Source organism: Apostichopus japonicus, chromosome 4, assembly GCF_037975245.1.
Source record: "Apostichopus japonicus isolate 1M-3 chromosome 4, ASM3797524v1, whole genome shotgun sequence".
Taxonomy (NCBI): Eukaryota; Metazoa; Echinodermata; class Holothuroidea; order Aspidochirotida; family Stichopodidae; genus Apostichopus; species Apostichopus japonicus.
In genome coordinates this window covers 7751259-7764187 of record NC_092564.1, presented here as the reverse complement: position 1 = coordinate 7764187, position 12929 = coordinate 7751259, and the positions used below count along the sequence as shown (strand labels likewise).

Sequence of the window (12929 nt, the reverse complement as noted above, 5' to 3'; positions counted from 1 at the left end):
AGTGACCTTAGATTGTTGTAGGAACTTTTTTGTAGGATATCGTGATCATGATTATTCATATGCGTTTATTTTGACAGGCTGAGTTGTTGGCCAGAGTTTCAGCCATGGAAAGTGAGGTGGCATCCATGAGAGGAGAAGTGGAAGCGGCCGAGCAGTCTAAAGCTGAGATGGAGATACTCCATAACATGGAGAAAGAAAAACAGGAGAGGCGAGTGAAAGAACTAACCTCTCAACTCCAGCTATCCTACGATGAACAGAACAACCAGAGTGATTCAGCCTCAGAATGGAGTGAAAACGAAAACAAATTGAAAGAATTGATGGCAGAGACAGTGTTACTCCGGGAGAAAGAAGAAAGGACACTAGAGGAGTTATCTCAGTTGACAAATTCCAAGAGAGAACTGGAAGACGTTATTGAGAAATCAAAAATTTCATTTGCAGAGCTGGAAGAGAAATTTACAGCATCACAGACTGAACTAGAGGCAGTGAAAGCATTAGCTGAGGAGCAGAGAAGGGCAGAGGAAAAGCTAAGATCATCAGAGGCGGAGAAAGTGGGGGAACTAGAAGCCAAGATCGAGAACCTGAAGAAAGACTTAGAGTCTCATGTGGAAGAGAAAGTCAAAATACAAGCGGAGTTTGCAGAAGAGAGAATTGCTAAAGAGAAGTTGGAACAGGAGATTGCAACATCCAAGACACAAATGGAGTCAATGGAGCTGAATGTCCAAAAACTACAGGGAGATGCTGATACCTGGAAGAAGGCCCTCGAGAGTCAAAGGACTGAGATGGAGGAAAAACTAACAGAATTGATGGCAGAAATCCAGGCACAAAAAGATGAAGATAGAAACAGGGAGGAGGAGATGGAGAAACTAAGAGGAGAACTCGCAGGGTATCGAGAAGAAGCACTGAACTTAAAAACAGAAGCATCAGATTTGGATGAAGCAAGGAGTGAGTTAGGGAGGATGGAAGCAGAATTATCTTCAACCAGAGCAGAACTTGAATCTCTGAGAGATTGTAAAGCTAGCAATCAAGAAGAGGAAACAGAAGTGAAGATGAGGGAATTGACCGAGTTGCTGGAAGCAGAACGGGTGACTGGTCAAGAGAGATCAGAACGTCTGCAGTCGGAGATTGACCGACTTCAGGGTCTGGTAGAAGAGATGGAGATTGCATCTACGGCATCAAAACAGTCTTGGGAGGAGATTGACGAAGAGCTAAAGGCTTCCAAGGCACAGATGGAGGAACAGAGAGATATCTATGAGAGGAGAGAAGAGGAATTAGAAGCTCAGTTGGCAGGGATGGAAAAAGCAGTAGAGGTAAGACAAGATAGCGAGAGTGGTGCGATGGAGAGTCATAAACTGTTGGAGGAGGTCGAGAGATACAGGGAGGAAATTGATAGATTGCAAGGACAGATCACTCTATTGGAAGCTGACAGTGCAAGGACTCTAGAATCAAGCAGTAGATGCGAACAGTTAGAGCTAGAACTGAGAAATGTGAGAGAGGAACTGGTGAGAGGGAAACAAGATGAGGAGGATGTGACAGCTGAAGTTAGCAAGAATGAAGATGCAGAGAGACTGAGAGGGGAGACTGAGAGGTACCAGGCAGAACTGGAGCAACTACGGGAAGAAATAGTAACACTGAGGAAAACAAACGACGACCTCGCCGAAGCAAAGTCAAAACTAGCTCGGGTGGAGGAGGAACTAGAGGATGCTAAGATGAAGGAAGAGGAATCTCGTTGTGAGCTGGAAGTCCTTCAAGAAGAGGTTGCACTTTTCAAGGATTTGAACAACGATCTCACGGATGCCGAGGCAAAGCTGACGATAAAAGAACAGGAGTTAGAGTCTGCCCGTTCAGAAATTGATCAATATTTAGTTGAGGTAGAGAAGTTGAAAGATGAACTGAACCAAGTGAAAGCTCTCACTGGTGGTCTTTCCAATGGGGAAGAAGACCGAAAGAGAGAAAATGAGATTGTCAGCGAACAGGAAAATGTACTTGAAGATGAAGTCATCAGGCTGAGAAATGAAAGTGAAGAGCTTACAGTCACTAAGATGAAACTACAAGAGGAGTTACAGACGGCTCATGCAAACCTTACCTCATTGCAAGAAGCATCCGAAATTCAAAAGCAGGAATTTGAAGACTGCCTTGAGGAACTGAAAGGTATCGTGCAAGAGAAAGGTAACGACGACAGGGCAGATGAGGAGATGGAATCATTGACGAAGGCAGCTGCCGATTACCAGGAACAGGTGAAAGAGTTAGAGCATCAGAAGAAGGAATTAGAGGATGTTAAGATGAGAGGAGAGGAACAGATCACGACACTGGAAGAGAAACTGATGAAGATGGAGAGCGAATTGAAAACAACAGAGGAGAAGTTAGAAGAGGCTGCAAATGAGAGAGAGACCATCAAGGCTACCCTCGAGGGATCTATCGATGAACTTAGACTTGACCTGGAAAGTAAAATATTAGAGCTGGAGCTGGCTAAAGAAGAGTGTGATTCCTTGAGATCGGCCGGTAATGTTCACGGAGAAATGGAAAATGCGATGGATCAACTTGAGAAACAGATTAAAGAGTAAGTGTTTTCATATTTTAAAGCTACTATAAAGAGACTTGTTTATTGCTGTAGCAGTTTCATTGTTGTTTTGTTTTCTATTCTTGTTTTCTTCTTTTGGTGGTTGTTAGTTTTTCTCAGAAGACAACAGATATTATCTCCTGACAGGCTTGCTTTTATGGGCAGGGCTTTCTAATTATGAAACGTCTGAATACAGAATAGTTACTGGGAAATATCAAAGAAAAATGTTTCAAGGTTAAATTTTTTATTCATTTTGAGAGAATAATTCTTTCAGCTTTGAAGGATATGCAGATCAATTAATTGCTTTTCTTTCACTACAGGTAATGATGTCATATGCAGTGTGCATTTGTTTTCTCAATTTTTGTTGAGAACTGAGATATTTCAAAATTCGTATAATATAAGAGAAAGTTATACTCCAAATCTTTGCAAAATACATATGTTAAGACAAAAGTAAGCAATTGAAGCGTAATATTTAAAGCAAGACACTGCATTATACATTAGAAGAGAAAATAAGAATAATAGCCAAAGTTTGTCTACGAAACTGATCTGGTCACATGGATCAAGTGTTTTGAAAATATGACCACTTGTTTTAAGTATGAATGCCTGATGTGTTTATATTTGATCATGGGAAAAATTCTTGGAATTTGTTTTCAACAATTATATCAATCGTTAACAATGGTTTAAAGTTTGATATAATTTAATATCAACGTATTGGTCATAATTTCTTGGTCAGAGTTGCATTTAGGAATCAACAAGGCTATGTTTTCATTTTTCTTCTTAACTGATGTTTTGTCGTATTCTATTTCCTTCTTATGTTCTGTAGACTTACAGCAGAGAGAAAACAGCTTAAGGAGGACCTTGAAGAAAGCATTAGCTGTGTGAGTAACAAATGTTACTTGAGTCCTTAAAAGTCAAAATTAAAAATTTAACAGTAAAAAATTTGCAACAAGATTTTTTTGACTGAAGCTTCAAGAATCATGATTCATGGGGCTTGTTAACAATTGTCAGTGCTGTTCAATTCTAAAGTGATTTTGATTATACAGGACTATAATTAAAAAAACTCTTGGCAGGGTAGAAAACCTAGGTTACCAACAGAACCAGGTTGGAGGGAGATTTACCACACTAGAAAAAAAAAATTCTGAAAAATAATATATAGAAATAAAAACATAATGAAAATAATTCAAAGAAGGTTGAAAAAAATTATAAAAGAGGAAAAAAAACAACATATAACACCAGAAGGAAAGTGTTCAAGTTTCCTTTCAATTGAAATGTATCAGGACTGCTCGGTTGTCTGCTTTACAAACAATATCATGCAATTTGCTGGTGATAGCAATAGTTTTGGCGGGAAATTCAGCTACTTTTCCAACCCTTGACTCATGGCTTGCTACACTTGTGCAATTTCCAACTTTCAGTAATCATTTCAGCTTTAAAAGAAACTAAGGATAAAATTTGAGCTCTCACTTGCCTTTTATATTTAATTCATGTATTATGTTCTGTTGTTTGAACGTGAGACTCCAATCCCCCATTAATTTTGTTTCTTCTCCTGTCTCTTCCCCATCTTAGTCAATAGATGCTCAAGAGGAACTCGTAAAGACACAGGAAGCTCTTGAGGAAGCCAAACAGAAACTGACAACCCTGGAGGAGAACTTCGAACAGCAGATGGCAAACAAGGAGCAGAACCAAAAGACATCTGAAGATGAATTTGACTTTGTAAGCTGATTTCATTTGCCAGCCGTTTTTTTTATCGTCCTTTTTTTGTATCATCTTTTAGATTTAAATTTTAGAGTTATTGAGATGTGAAGATGATAGCTTTATTTTATATAGCCCAAACAACAGAGGTATTGTCATTTGAAGGGCCAGAGAAAAACAATTGTTTGGAACAAATGGCCAGAGTGACCCAAACTCTCATTGTACTAGATTGAGCAATGTGCATGGTAGGCCGGTAGAGGGCTCAAGCTAAAAGGCTCGCATACCTGGCTAACTCAATCAAGATTGTGGTGCGGGTTTCTCTTCTCCGGAGCCAGGATGAAATCTTTCGTAGGCAAAAACTGGCTCACGGACTGGCTATTGAGAACCCCTGTGAAATGTTAATTGGATCTGAAAGCCCTCATTTTTGTGTGGGATATTAACTGAATTAGTGAGAATTATGTATAGAATATTAAAGGAGTTGTTTAATTATCATGGTCAATAGGGCATCTAGTAGTCTCCAGTCAGCATCAGTTCCTCACTGAAACTTTCAATTTGTTAATGTTAATATTAATGGTTACTATTACCTTTTTCTTTGTCATAGTTTACTGATACGATTGCGTCCTTACAAAGGGAAAAGGAGTCCTTGGAACAGGTAGAAGTCACTTTTAAGATGTTTGAAATTACTACATTAATATACAATCATGTACTTCTTTTTACAATTAACCACTTAAAGAACTGTTTCTTTCCCCTCTTCACCCCCCCCCTTCCTTTTAATTTTAGTTTCTTGATTATTAATATTGTTCATAGTTATCTTAATGAATGAACTGACATTTGCATTATTAGTTTGTGTTAGTGATGGACAATAATGTTTAACGTCTGTAACATGTTTAGTAACACATTTCAAGTTTTGTTTATTTTCCAGATATCACTGTATAGCAGTTTTCTAAACCATTTTCAGGTTTTAATTTTTTCTAATGATTTGTCACATTTGAGTTAGAAATTTTATCTCTATGATTAAACAAAACTTTGAAAAAAAGAGAAGAAATAAACTAAATATATTTGTGTTGTTAGATCTCATCTACACCTCTGACATTTTGTAGTTTAATGTTTTATTTTTATCATCTCTTTCAGGAGACAAAAGAAAGACAAGATCTAATTAGTCATTATGAAGAGAAATCAAGTAAATTGGAGAAGGAGGCAGCCATGTTGAATGATCAACTACAGGTAAATATTTGGATCGATGACCTATGTTTAGGTATTCTATTATTGGAACATACTTTATGTCTCTGTAGCATGTGACTTTGTGAAAATTATAATTGACACCCCACAAAAAGGCAAAATAAGTTGTCTGTGCAACTAGTTGATTATTGCTAACTTTGAAATAAAAAAGGCAAAGGTTGAAAATTCTTTTGGATGATTTTCCAAATTTTTATTGAAACAAATTTTTATTCAAAGAATAACAAAATGTCATTCTTAATACTAGGAGAAAATTCAGGAGGTAGAATTGTATGAAGCAACAGGCAAGGAGCTTCAAGAGAAACTTGATAAATCCGAGAAAGAATACGAACAGCTGAATAAGGAGTACGACGAGATGATAAGACTCCAGGAAGAGGCAGAAACGGCGTCCGCTAAACTGATGGAGGAGTTAGAAGATCAGAAACAACAATTGCAGAATGCAACTGCAGAGATTGAGGAACTCCAGGTAAGTCATAGATGGACCCTAATAATTAACTGACTGTTTGAGTCCTTATTCTTATGACAGATGGACCCTAATAATAAACTGACTGTTTGAGTCCTTATTCTTAATACAGATGGACCCTAATAATAAACTGACTGTTTGAGTCCTTATTCTTAGCACAGATGGACCCTAATAATTAACTGACTGTTTGAGTCCTTATTCTTATCACAGATGGACCCTAATATTTAACTGACTGTTTGAGTGTTTATTCTTAGTACAGATGGACCCTAATAATTAACTGACTGTTTGAGTCCTTATTCTTAGCACAGATGGACCCTAATAATTATCTGACTGTTTGAGTCCTTATTCTTATGACAGATGGACCCTCATAAATAACCCACTGTTTGAGTTTTTATTCTTAGCACATCATATTATTATTCCAAATTAAGAATGATTGTCTAGTTTTTGAAATGTGAACAATTTTCAGCAAAGCCTCTTTTCTTTTTATGCTATTATTTAACCAGGACGGTCGTAAAAAGCTGCATAACATAAGCTTTTGTTAGCAAACCAATTTTTATACAACGTACAAAGAAATGAAGTAGAAATATAAAGGTTCTGTTATATGTTGGTCCATTTAAGTCACATCTCAGATTATGGTACAATGTAGATTACAGGAATATTTTCATAAATGTTTTATATTGATTTTTTTATTTCACCACAGAGGCAAGCAAAGCAACAAGAGGAGACCAGCCGAGAAAACGAACTACAGGAGAAATTAGATCAAGCCGTGCAATATTTGGAGCAAATCAACAAAGAATATGAAACAGAGAGGGAAAGACATCTCGAGACACTGAAGGAAAAGGAGGAATTAGAGGTGTGTGTCTCTTTTTAATGGATTATGTTATGGTACTTACCCCTCATCTCCTCCCCCCTTTCCCACCAGTTCACCCTTTTCTACCGCTTCAAAAATCAATGAACAAAAAAGATCTCCAGTTTAGAAGCAGAGAGAAATATTTGAATTTTCTGGGAACTGTTAGAAAGCTTGTCTACATCTATTTGAATGCTTATTAAAGGGTGTGAAGACTCACGCACAAAGAAATGTCTCATGCCGGTAATCTGACCTAGTTTCGTATGAGGTGTAACAGAAGTGTTAGACACCACCATGGATCCGAGAAAATACACACACAGCTTGCTACCCTTGGTAATTAGACTAGTGTAATGTCAATACGTACAGCTACTGTCAATACCCACAACACAGTGTACATAGCAGCGATGGACATCTCAGGTCTAGATAAAAGATAACAAAGGTATCACGTTTCATTACTGTCTGCATTTTGTAGCGTCAAGAAGAAAACTTCACTTGCAAGCAACGGAAAGTAAACTTTTTCAGAGCGCGGCACGCGGTTGGGGCTAGTCTTCAATGCCTTTAAGCTGTAGTTGTGGTATTCTGTGCAAATCGTGTATGTTGAAAATAACAGTCTGTGACAGTTCTATCACCATGGTTACAGTATTATTAATCTGAAACATTACAGATTTGGTTTCAAGATGGATGACCATTTGATTTGATTTGATTTGAAGCAAATAAGGAAAGGAAAGGAATGTAATACGGAGATAAATATTGATTATTCTATATGTCTTCCAAATTTTACAGCAAACACTGAAGACTGGAAAAGAAACTGTGTTATCAAAGATGAATCTTTTAATGGAGGATTGTAATTCTGCTAATGTAAAGTACGAAGAAGCCCTCAAGGAACGAGAAACAACCGAGAACCTTTTAAGGGAAGAGAAAGAAAAGAATGAAAAACTGCAGGCAGAATTAGAGGATGAGGTAAATTTACAGATCTTGGAATTTTGTACTCTAGAAATACTTATGAGAATGAGCAGAATGTATGTCACAGACACTCATGTGACAAGCTGCATACTGTCACAGATCCTGATGTAGGTAGGCATAGAACGATTTGACAAACTGTCTGCTGTCACATATTATGATGAAGGTACACATAGAACTGTGAAAAACTGTCTACTGTCACAGATTCTTATTATTCAATTATTTCAGGGCTCAATCATTAAATAGGTAGAACAGCAGATAATGAGGAACTCCAGACATAGATATAATTGTAGAAAATAATCTTTATTTCTTTGTGAAAAATATTGTTGCTGGAGTACAGATCCAGAAGAGTGTACTGAACTGCACTCTCTGAAGGCTGAAATGCTAGTCTTTCTTCACATACTCGGACTACATACCTGGTTGTACAAGTAAAAGCATGTGCAAAACCCATACTACTTTCACATTGGCCTGTCACCATCACGTATGCTGTCCACCTGAATTGATGTACATGTTAAAATAAGTGTCAAAGAGCTTTTGAGCTCGGAGTGGAGAAAGCGAATCATGTTTTAAAGGTCCTCTGTATTGACCCCAGATTTTAGCAGGCTTCAAATCACTAGAACTTGTCAAAATTTCCAAATTTTGAGATAAAAAGTCAAATTTTGAGATTTGGGGACACAACCCCCCCCCCCCCCCCCCGTGTTCCTATTAAACCACCAAATCCGAGAGACTATGATCCTCCAGACATAGAAAAGAGTTCAACTAGACATTTAATTGTCTTAATTAAGTAAGCTTTTTCGGGTGACAATTAAGCACTTGTTAAAATCTGAGCATTAGCAACCATTAGTTGACTTCCTAGCATATTTCGGGACAAATACTGTACACCTTAATAGGTGAACTGTACTTACTTGTTTGGTTATTTTTCAACACTTTTCGTAAAACAGAGAGCCTCATTGAGAGAGATGCAATTAGAAACCAGACAAGATGACAAGAATGATACTAACGAGCTTCAAACATTGACTCAAAGTTTAGATGAGGAGAAGAAACTCCATTCACAGTCAAAGAAACTCAATGAAGAATTACAGGTATCTTTTGTTTTCTCCAACTTTCATTTTCTTCCCTTTTTTTCGGTAACTTATGTGTACATACAAAGTACGCAAAGCTGTATTCTCAATTACTTGTCTAGGAAAGGCATTAAATCCCAGGATATTAAATGGTCCTGTATGAGGAAAGTAGGAAACAGGAAATTTTGAGAGTCTAATAAATGGTAAGACAACAATTAAATGTTGTTTTAACGCCTCGAGAGAAAATTCTGGATGTTTCTTAATTTTTTCTAGATATTTTGCCACCTGAACAGCATACTTGAGTTTATAGAAGACTTCATTATTATTGGGAATGTCACCTTGACAATTTTTTTTCCGGAGAATAGATTACCGATGGCAATTAATTTCTCCTCCGCTTTTATTTGCAGCAAAAATTGAAGAGCTACGAGGAAGAAGCTATCGCTAAGATGAAGGCGTTAATGACGAGTTGTCAGACTGCTAATAAAAAATACCAGAAGGCCATCAAGGAACAGGAGAAAGCCGAAACACTATTGACAGAAGAACGAAACAAGAATGAGAAACTGATGACCGAAATGCAAAATGAGGTGAAGCTGATCATAAATTGACATAAATTGTTGTAGAAAGAGAATAAATAATATATGAGTATATCTTGATGTTGAAATTTTATGAAATATTGAGAGAATATTTATAGTTTTCATAAATATTATGTATTTATTATTTTTATATTATGGGCTTAAAATGGTATCTGAAACCAGTGACTGCAAGTTAACAAGTCAAGTGCTCTAGTAAATGAGGTATAGACAACTCGAGTTGATGGTGATCACTATTAAAACCGAAGCCCCATCCCCCTCCCCCCATCTCGTTTCCACACCCTATCCCTGGACTCCACCTTGCATACTGTGTAATTAGTCATGACATACAAGCTTCATTGGATGAAACCAATAAAGTTGTAGAGGAGGAATTTCAGGAGGAAACTTTAGCTATGAAGGTGAGCATGATTTTAGACAGATGCTGTAGCTGGTAAATTAAAAGATGCAGAGAATACCGGAGAGAGAGTCTTGAAAGATTTTCTTTCTGTGCATATTATATTTGGAAGAAGGGGATCTCTTCTCACCAATCTTGATCTTTTTGACAAAATATGATGATGGAATGGTACGAAGGTTTGTTCTTCTTCCGTTTATTTATGTAAAATGTCTGTTTTATTTTCAGAACCGGGTGGATGGTGTGCAGGTGAAATCACTTCAGGAAGAGAAACAGGAATTATCTGATAGAAATATTAAATTGGAGGTAAGATGAAATACAAATTGATGATTAAAACAAATTTTTTATACTTGAAGTAAGTCCATACCCATACATGCAAAGGTGTTCATTCAGTGTTAGCTGAGCTCCAAACTTGTTAGATAGTAAAGACAAAATGGTCACACATGCTTCTACTTTCAAAAACCAATTTCTATCAAGCTTCAAAGCATTTTCCTTGTACTGAATCAGTTATTTCTATGTTTTACACTTCCCGATACCTGGGTATAATATGAAGGGTCAAGACCTTGGGAATAATACTTACGAATATTGTTAGCAGTTTAAGCTAGCTAAAAGTTTGGGTCAGCACTGATGAGCATTAATGAAAATAGAAGCCACAATGTTGCCATAGTACAAAATTAACTGCAATTTACCTCTTTGTGTATTTATGTGCTTACTTGCCCCTAAATTTGTTGGAGGTGCCTGACAGAGAAATCAAAATCTTTTAAATTCTACAGACTACGACAAGGTCTGGATTCCTTTTAATTGTAGGAGCCATTAAGAACTTTTGGAATTATCTACTTTTAGTCAATTTTAGTCAATGTCAGTTGAGTTTAGGGAAATTATGTTGCCATGGAAACAGTGTTTGTTAAGTGTATAGTATCAAAATTATAGTTTTTGTTGCATTAATGTTGGTGAATAGAAAGCAGAAATTGAGCAAGGAAAAAGGTTTTGGCGTTGAATATTTGATCAATATTTTGATGCCATTTTGAGACTTGAAATCTGTGTCCTGACTCCATGTAGGTCATTGTGACTAGTCAACTTTCATTTACAAAAATGTAACTGTCGAAAAAGTTTAGAATAGCGATATGACAAAGTGTTTGTACAAAGGAATGTTGAGATATGAATTAAATTTGTTAATAACTCACTTGTTAACTTTTGTTTTTGAAAACAAATCTAAGATGGTGTCCTAATTCGATCAATTGCAATGTTATTTTGAGATATAGTCTGACTGACAGAACGTTAGGTCAAATTGTTGATCAAGCACAAAATGTTGCCTTAAACCAGATACAGATGTCTGTTACCAGCAGAATTGTTTCTGTTATAATTTATTTTCATTTCATTTTTCAGGAAAAATTGAAGTGCTTTGAAGAACAAGCTTTATCAAAGGTAAAAAGGCTGATGGACATTAGTAAAACTGCTAATAAAAAGTACAAGGTTGCTGTCAGGGAACAAGAAATTGCTGGAAAACTATTGAAGGAAGAAAAACTGAAGAACGAATCACTGCTGGCAAAGTTGGAAGATGAGGTAAACCTAAACTAAGAATGCTTTGAAATTATGTGAGGATGTAACATTAAAGCATTGACTAAGGTGAAAGAAGAGCATCTATGTAAGGAGATGTTTGAGAGGAGTGGAAGGAAGGGGGTGGGGGAAAAGGAAGGGGGAATGGGTGGTGAGAGGATTGAAATGCTTTCCTAAAATCATGTTTTCATTAGTTACTTGAGTTTGTTTTGAGTTCATTAGTTCATAGTTGAGTTCATAGTTGAGTTCATAGTTCATAGTTGAGTTCATAGTTCATAGTTCGTTCATTAGTTACTTGAGTTTGTTTGTTTTCTTGACATTGTTTAGCTCAGTTTGCACAACAGTTTAAGCAAGGACTGTATTCTCATATCAGATCATCTCAGTGACTCGACCAGTAGTTGCAGATTTCGAATTTTTTAAACAACAGTACTTTTTTTTCCCCTTTTTCTCCATTGTCCTGTAGAGAGCCTCTTCCAAATTGATGAAATCAACCACAAGACCAGAAGAGAAGGATGATTCAGCCGCTCTTAAAAGACTGAATCAAAGTCTTATAGAGGAGAAGCGACTTCATTCAGAAACCAAGAGAATCAACAAGGAATTACAGGTGAGTGTGATGTGCTAATCAGGATTGGGGGGGGGGGGGGAGAATCCCCCATAATTTTAACTGGTTACTTTTATTTTTACCAAATTTCTTAATTTTCTTTACTCTGTACACGTTTTTAAATATTTTTTTAAAAACTATTTTATTAAGCATTATTAATGTATTTATGACTTCGTAAATTTTCATACTTTTTATATTATGATATGTCTTTTAAAAACTATTTTTTATTATATGTCTTTTTAAAAAAAATATATATATTTTTTTTAAACTATTTTATTAAGCATTATTAATGTAAACTTTCATACTTTTTATATTATTATATGTCTTATCAGAGGGCCTCGTGGAAGATTAGCTATTGCTAAACGAGCTACCCTCTTAAAATAAAGTTGAAATAAATAAATTAAAAAAAATAATAATAACCCATCTTATTGATGGAGCTTGTTAAAGTACCTTACATGTGAGAATAGTTGAATAGAGAAGATCAAACACTGCCTGCCCTACAGGATTCTTTGGCAAGAGACTTCAATTAAGTAGAAAGTTAACACTATTGATACAGTTTTGTAGAAGCTAAGCTCTTTGTTTGAACTGTCTGTATCAATCTTGTACAAATCAAGGGAGAACATGGAAACAGAAACTATTTGTTTGATATAAGTTCATATCTGCATATTTATGAACAGAAATGACAGATTTCACATGTTGTACACCACTGAAATGAGTTTAAGCTGAATAGTTGAGTTTGAATGGGTAAACATGTATACTTTTGTTTTAGTTACTTAAATGGCTTTCCAAAAACTGCCCCTTTGTTGAGGTAAGACGACCCAGCAGATTGTGACACTGGGGTCCCGTATGGAATGACCTGCATGTTTACACATGTTAAAACTATAACCAGACTTAATTATCAATATTGATTGCGATTTCCCAAAAGTTGTATCTGATTTGTGACTGTCCAAAATTGTATCTGTCCATTTGCATGCATT

At 36.2% G+C, this 12929-nt stretch overlaps 1 protein-coding gene across 2 annotated transcripts in view; it reads left to right on the top strand.

Moving 5' to 3' along the window:
• Positions 1-12929, top strand: part of LOC139966325 (uncharacterized) — a 32297-nt gene that overhangs the window by 14276 nt on the left and 5092 nt on the right. For both annotated transcript variants that reach the window (XM_071969210.1, XM_071969211.1), the window contains exons 17-29: positions 78-2557; positions 3381-3435; positions 4121-4267; positions 4848-4898; positions 5378-5470; positions 5730-5948; positions 6646-6798; positions 7576-7752; positions 8694-8834; positions 9221-9397; positions 10023-10100; positions 11181-11357; positions 11815-11955. In XM_071969210.1, the coding sequence (XP_071825311.1) occupies positions 78-2557; positions 3381-3435; positions 4121-4267; positions 4848-4898; positions 5378-5470; positions 5730-5948; positions 6646-6798; positions 7576-7752; positions 8694-8834; positions 9221-9397; positions 10023-10100; positions 11181-11357; positions 11815-11955 (4089 nt within the window). The remainder of the gene's footprint in view (positions 1-77; positions 2558-3380; positions 3436-4120; positions 4268-4847; positions 4899-5377; positions 5471-5729; positions 5949-6645; positions 6799-7575; positions 7753-8693; positions 8835-9220; positions 9398-10022; positions 10101-11180; positions 11358-11814; positions 11956-12929) is intronic.